This window comes from Tupaia chinensis, unplaced genomic scaffold (assembly GCF_000334495.1).
Source record: "Tupaia chinensis unplaced genomic scaffold, TupChi_1.0 Scaffold000465_1, whole genome shotgun sequence".
Taxonomy (NCBI): Eukaryota; Metazoa; Chordata; class Mammalia; order Scandentia; family Tupaiidae; genus Tupaia; species Tupaia belangeri.
This window is the reverse complement of record NW_006159974.1, coordinates 542,530-549,511: the sequence shown is the minus strand read 5'-3', so window position 1 is coordinate 549,511 and position 6,982 is coordinate 542,530. Positions and strand designations below refer to the sequence as shown.

At 48.7% G+C, this 6,982-nt stretch overlaps 1 protein-coding gene across 1 annotated transcript in view; it reads left to right on the top strand.

Annotated features, from left to right (window-relative positions):
* SSC4D (scavenger receptor cysteine rich family member with 4 domains) overlaps window positions 1–2,382 on the top strand; it is a 10,071-nt gene extending 7,689 nt beyond the window's left edge. The window contains exons 9-10 of the mRNA XM_006155642.3: window positions 413–490; window positions 1,359–2,382. Coding sequence (XP_006155704.1) covers window positions 413–490; window positions 1,359–1,675 — 395 coding nt within the window. The 3' untranslated portion in view covers window positions 1,676–2,382. The remainder of the gene's footprint in view (window positions 1–412; window positions 491–1,358) is intronic.
* Window positions 2,383–6,982: the final 4,600 nt, after the last annotated feature.

Genomic DNA, 6,982 nt, shown 5'->3' with positions numbered 1-6,982 from the left:
CCTGCAAAGGTCTAGTAAGCAGAGTTGATCAGCCTTCCCAGAGTTGGCATGTGACTTTTGGGAGGAGTCGTTGGAAACGGGGTGTTTGCAAGGTCTGATAAAATAATATTGATTGACTTCTGTGGGAATTGATTACTTCACCCATATTTTATCCCCCAGGCCTAGTATTCCCCCTCTCCCATCCTCTAGCTTTGGCCATAAAGGGCTAGGCTACACAAGGTTCGGCTTTGAGCCCAGGAATCAAAGAAGCAAACCTCCATTTCTGGTTCAAGGCTGGAACAGTTCTTCAGGGCTCTGTGAAATCCTTTATAACCCTAGAACAGGGTTCCTTGGGGAGAATAGTGGGTAACATAGATTTAGGTATGCATTTCTCGGTGTTTCAGCAGCGTTTTCTCTGTCCTTTCTGAGCTAGGCCCAGAGGAGCTGGGACTGCAAGTCCAGCAGGACGGTTCTGAGACCACCAGGGTGCCCACTCCTCGGCCCAGAGACGGTAGGTGGCTACAGCCCTGAAAGTGAGGTAGAAGCATCAGGATAGAAAAGCCCTGGATGAAAGAAGGTCCTAACCTGTGTTATGTAGCTCAGATTTGCACCAAGTCCTGGAATCCTGGTTCTTTGTGCTGGTCTCAGGCCTTGTTAATAGGAATGTGGTGTCTAGAAAGAGGGAGGTGGGCTTTAAACTAGACAATATAGAGGTTTCTAGAGATGGGATCATAATGGAATGGGATATCTTGTCTCGAGGAGAACAACGAAATAATTCAGAATTTAGCCTGGGGAGTCTAGAGGTAAGGGGAGACCATGACCTTCAGAGAACACAGTGGAACATAATCACGGTCTCCAAACAGCTGGCCTGGGGCTGGGGTACTAGGGTATGAGAAGACTTTGGAGAGAGCAAACATAGACACAAAGCACCCAGGGCACACTATCATTCAGAATTCTTGCAGACCTTTCTTCCAGTCCTGAGATTAGAGTCTGGGCTGATGCCCATTCTATTATTTTTGTTTGTTTTTAAGAATTATTTTATATTTATTTGTTTGTTTGTTTGTTTGTTTATTTTAATTTGCTCAGAGAGGGCCAGAGAGAAAGGGAGAGACAGAAAAGAAAGCAAGCTGCCAGGTCTGGGGCTCAAACCACAATTGGCTATGTGGGAGTCCAGCACCCTTAACCACCATGCCACCTGCTGGCCCCATTCCCATTCTATTTTAATCTCACTTGTCTGCCCTCATCCAGTGTCTCCTAGGGCAGTGCCATGTCTCAGACTACCACCCTCTGCTTCCTCTGTCTACCCCTTACTTGGCCAAGCTTGGTAGTAGCCTGGCAGGGACCAGCCCCTTCTAGCCGCAGGCCTTGTACCCCCACAGGGCACCTACGCCTGGCCAGCGGCACCCACCGATGTGAGGGGCGTGTCGAGCTCTTCCTAGGGCAGCGGTGGGGCACTGTTTGTGATGATGCTTGGGACCTGCGGGCAGCCGGTGTCTTGTGCCGCCAGCTGGGCTGTGGCCAGGCCCTGGCAGCCCCTGGTGAGGCCCACTTTGGCCCAGGCCGAGGTCCTATCCTCCTGGACAACGTCAAGTGCCGTGGGGATGAGAGCACCCTGCTGCTGTGCTCTCACATCCGCTGGGATGTCCACAACTGCGACCACAGTGAGGATGCCAGTGTCCTGTGCCAGCCGTCATGACCCAGCCTGCTCTGCAGACCACCTCTTCGGGAAGCCTGCTGTGACCTGCCCCTCCTCCTCTAGGAAACCTCTCCTCCTGTGACTGTTGCAGTTCACTTGCCCCAAATTCCTCTCGCCTGGGAGGAAACCTGCCCAGACTCTGTAGTCCTGCATGGGGGAGCCTCGCATTACCCCTGTCAACTTATTGTGTAACCTCGACCTGTCATCAACTATTGTGGGCCCAATTCAGTGAAAGCTCCCATGTTTTGCTGAGCCAAAACAGAAAATGGGGGGAAGGGAAAGCCTCTTAACTCTTCCCTTTGGTGGGGCTCCTGTTCCAGCACCCTGTCCCTTTCCCTCCTCAACCCAGGCTCAAGGGCTCTCTGTAAATGGGCTATCTCCTCTTCTCCTGATCCATCTTGGGATCCCTAAGAAGGAAGATAGGAGAGGCCTACAGCTCTCAACTTAGATTCCCAGAAGCTGTAGGAGAACCTGGGGCATTGCCCCGCCCTGCTCTGTGAGGGCCTGGACTCAGATGGTGCTCGGCTGGACAAGGGGACTGGAGGGGCCAAAGCAGGGACAGTGGCCCCTCCTTGCAGCTCGGACTAGCATCACTGATTTATGCTGCTCCCACCACAGCCTCTATTTTGCAGGAGCAAAGGACCCTGGGGGCCTGTAGCCACCCATTCATAGGTGCCAAGTCAATAAAGCGTTGTCCCCTGTCTTTTAACTGAGTCAGTGTTTGAGCACAAGTGCATTCTTTGTGCAGCAGGAAAGACTCTGGAGGACACTGGCGTGGGGATGGAGAGTGTTCAGGAGTATCATCGGGGAGCTCCCAGCTGGCCCGTCCCAGCTTGGAAAAATGCTGGGCCACAGAGTCAGGTCTCAGAGATCCCCTAACCCAGCTCCTCCTTCCTTTTATATATATGGAAATCTAGACTAGCAAAAGGAAGGGGCTTGCTCAAGGTCACGTAGTGAGATGTTGGGAGTCACTGCAGGAGAAAAAGTTCCTCAGGAGGTGGAAAGCAAGATGAGGGAGGACTCACCAGCATCAGGCCTTCACCGAGGGCTACTCTTGGGGCACCTGACTGAGTAGCCTTAAGCAGTGCTCTGGGCTACTTTGTCTCTGTTCAGGCCTCGTCCCTGCCAGAACCTCTCTCAGACTTGGCAGGTGACTTGCCAGGTATCAACTCTCTGTTTCAAAGCTTTGCCCTTCAGGGCCAGCTTGCAGGCCCTGTGGTAGTTTCCCATTGCACCAAATTTCCAACTACTTAGTGGCTTAAAACAACACAGATTTAATGGGGCCAGCAGATATCACTGAACTCCCATGTGGTTGATGGTGGTTCGAGTCCCAGAGAATCATGCTGGGCACATGTGCATGTGTACCCAACATCCTGGGAAGAGAATGGAGAAGAGATTACAGTATAGCCAACCCCCCCTCCTCGGGCTCTCTCACTGTCTCTCTCTCTCTATCTCCCTGACGGGTCACATGCCCTATGGCAAAAATCTCTAAAGATAAGCAAAAAACAAATTTAAAAACAATTGTTACAGGGCATATGCACTCACCAGAGAGACAGAGGGAAAATGAGAAAGCAAGTCACCAGGTCTGGGACTCAAACTGTGGTCAGCCACGTAGGAGTCCAGTGCCCCAACTACTACACCATCCGCTGGCCCTAACACACATTTAGTATCCTAGAAGTTTTTTTTTTTTCTTTTTCTTTTAATAAAAAAAATGCTTTAGGGCATGTGAACTCTCTGGAGAGAGACAGAAAAAGCACCCCTGTGGGGGAATGACCATACCTTAATCTCTTCTCCTCTCAGGATTTTAGGCATGAATTTCAAGCTGCCAGGTCCAGCACTCCAACTGCCCAATCAGCCATATGAGATCCTGCTGGCTTCATCAGTGTGCCCCTTGACCAGCCCTGTCTTAGAGTTTTTTTTTTAAAAGAGATTTTTGCTATTGGGCGTGTGCACCCCCCAGAGACGCAAAGAGAGACAGAAAGCAAGAAATCACTGCCCAGGGGCGATGGTCATACCACAATCCCTTCTCCAGTCTCCTCTTGGGATCTTGGGCATGTGCATGCTCATGCCAGTTAACTATGTGGGAGTCCAGGGACGTGATCGTTACACCACCTGCTGGTCCCTCTTAAGGTTCTTTTTCTTTTTCTTTTTTTTTTGAGAGATTTTCGCTATAGGGCGTGTGCGCTCGCCAGACAGACAGAGAGAGAGACATAGAGACAGAAAGCGAGAAATCACCTCCCGGGGGGGATGGTCACACCGCAATCCCTTCTCCTCCATTCTCCTCTCGAGATCTTGGGCATGCACGCACACACGCCCGGCGTGAGTTTTAAGCCATCGGGTATGGGACGCGAACCGCGGGAATGTGGGAATGTGGGAATCTAGCGACATAGCCATTATGCTAACTGCTGGTTCCCAAGGTTCTTTTTTTCTTTGATTTTTTAAGAGAGATTTTTGCTATAGGGTGCATGCACTCTCCAGAGAGACAGAGAGATAGAGAGATAGATAGTGAGAAATCACCCTCCCAGGGGAGATACACCACAAATCCCTTCTCCTCCATTCTCTTCTCGGGACTTTAGGCATGAATACACATGCACCTGGCATGGGTTTAAGACGCCAGGTCTAGGACTCGAACTGTGGCCAACTACATGGGAGTCCAGCGACGTAGTCATTTATTATATCTGCTGGACCCCTCTTAGGGTTCTTGAGGTCATGTGTGTGAAATGAGTCTCCCTGGGCTACACACCCTGGGTATTCTTTGGAGGATCTACGGGAGAATTTGCTTCCTTGCCTTTTCCAGCTTCTAAAGGCTGCCTCCATCCCGGGTCCACTCATGACCTCCATCCTGCCTAAACTGCATTACTCTGAAGTCTCTCTCTACCGGCTCACCTTTTTCTTTGACTTTGTGTCTCCCCCTTCCACTTTTTAAGGACTCCTGTGATCATATTCGCCCCACCTGGATGATCCAGGATAATCTCTACTCTCGCGGTCCTTAATTTAATCATATCTGCAAAATCCCCTTAGCCTTGTAACGTAACATATTCACAGGCTCTGGGGATTAGGACGGAGACGTTTTGGTGGGCCAGGATTGTGCCTTCTGCTGGCTGCAAACCTGGGTCCTGGCTTTGTCTCCATTTGTCAGGGAGCCATCTGAGATCCACTGTGTCAATGAAGAGATGAAGGCTAGAGGAATGAAATGAAAATGCTCAAGAGAGCCAGTCAGTGGCATGGTGGGTAAGGCAGCTAGAGCCCACCTGGCCGACTGTGCAATTCACATCCCAGGTCCCATGACTTGAAAAACACCAGGCACATGTGTGTATGTGCCCCAAATCCAAAATCCTTAAAGGAGAAATGGCGAAGGGATTGTGGTGTGCTCATGTCCCCTGGGAAGTGTTTTCTCAATCCTACCTCCTCCTAACCCTGTCTCTCTCCAGTGAGTGCATACAATCTCTAGCTAAATTTCTTCTTTTTAAATAATGTTTTATTTATTTTATTTATTTATTTTTATTATTTTTAATTTGACCAGAGAGAGAGAGGGAAAGTGACAAAGCAACCCGCCAGGTCTGTGACTCGAACCGTGGTTGGTTATGTGGGAGTCCATCACCTACAACTACCACACAACCTGCCAGGCCCTCTAGCAAAATTTCTTTCTTTTTTTTTTTAATAACTTTTATTTGGGACCAGCAGTTGGTGTAATGGCAATACTGCTGGACTCCCTTGTATTAGACCGTGGTTCAAGTCCAGGATCCGGTGGCTTAAACTCACGCCGGGTGCGTGCGTTTGTGTGCCCAAGATCCCGTGAAAAGAATGGAGAAGGGATTGCGGCATGGCCATCCCTTCTGGGGGGTGATTTTTCACTTTCTGTCCCTCTGTCTCTCTCTGTCTTTCTGGTGAGTGCACATGCCCTACAGCAAAAACCTCTCAAAAACAAACAAACAAGGAACCAGCAGTTAGCATAATGGCTATGTTGCTGGACTCCCATGTAGTCGACCGCGGTTCGCGTCCCAGACCCAGTGGCTTAAAACTCACTCCGGGCGCGTGTGTGTGCGTGCCCAAGATCCTGAGAGGAGAATGGAGAAGGGATTGCAGCGTGACCATCCCCCTGGGGGGTGATTTGCTTTCTGTCTCTATGTCTCTCTCTGTCTGGCGAGCGCACGTGCCCTATAGCGAAAAACCTCTCAAAAAAAAAAAAAACCCACAAACAAACAAACCTATTTTATTTTATTAACTTTATTTATTTATTTTAATTTGACCAGAGAGGAGAGAGAGAAAGTGAGACAGCAAGCCGCCAGGTCCGGGACTCAAACCATGGTCAGCCATGTGGGAGTAATGCACCCTAAATCACCATGCCACCTGCCAGCCCCAAGAACCTAAACTTTTGAGTGTACATTAACACTGGTCCCCAGCATCACCTGTTCTTTCCCTTCCTGGCACCTGATATATTTGCACTTTGGAGACCTCTTGGAGTGAGGCATGAGTGTAATGACATGTTTTGGCAGTGAAATGTGACACAATTTGCCAAGTTCCCCTTCTCTTCTTTTGATTTTTTAAAAGAATTATTTATTTTGGGCCAGCAGGAGGCATGGTGGTTAAGGGCACTGACACCCACATCGTCGACCACGGTTCAAGTCCCAGGCCTGGCAGCTTGCTTTCTCTCTCTCTCTTGTTCTTGCTCTGTCCTTCTTTGGTCAAGTCAAAATAAATAAATAAATAAATAAATAAATAAATAAAGTTTTTAAAAATAATTATTTATTATATTTTTTTTGGAGAGGTTTTTGCTATAGGGTGCGTGTGCTCACCAGAAAGACAGAAAGAGACAGAGAGACAGAAAATGAGAAATCCCTTCTCCTCCATTCTCCTCTCGGGATGTTGGGCACGCACACACATGTGCCTGGCATAAGTTTAAGCCACCATGTCCGGGACTTGAACCGTGGTCAATTACATGGGAGTCCAGTGACATAGCCATTACGCCATCTGCTAGTCCCAAGAATTATTTATTTTTTATTATTTTATTTAACTTTATTTATTTATTTTGATTTTACCAGAGAGGGACAGAGCAAGAGAAAGAGGGAAAGTGAGAAAGTAAGCTGCCAGGTCTAGGACGTGAACCATGGTTGGTCATGTAGGAGTCCAGCACCTTTAACCACCATGCCATCTGCCAGCCCCTATTACTATTTTAAATTTGCTATAAGGTACGGGTGCTTACTAAAGAGAGACAAAGAGAGAAAATGAGAAAGCAAGATGCCAGGTCTGGGACTTGAACCTTGGTAGGCCACGTAGAAGTCCAGTACCTTTCTTCTTTTTTTTTTT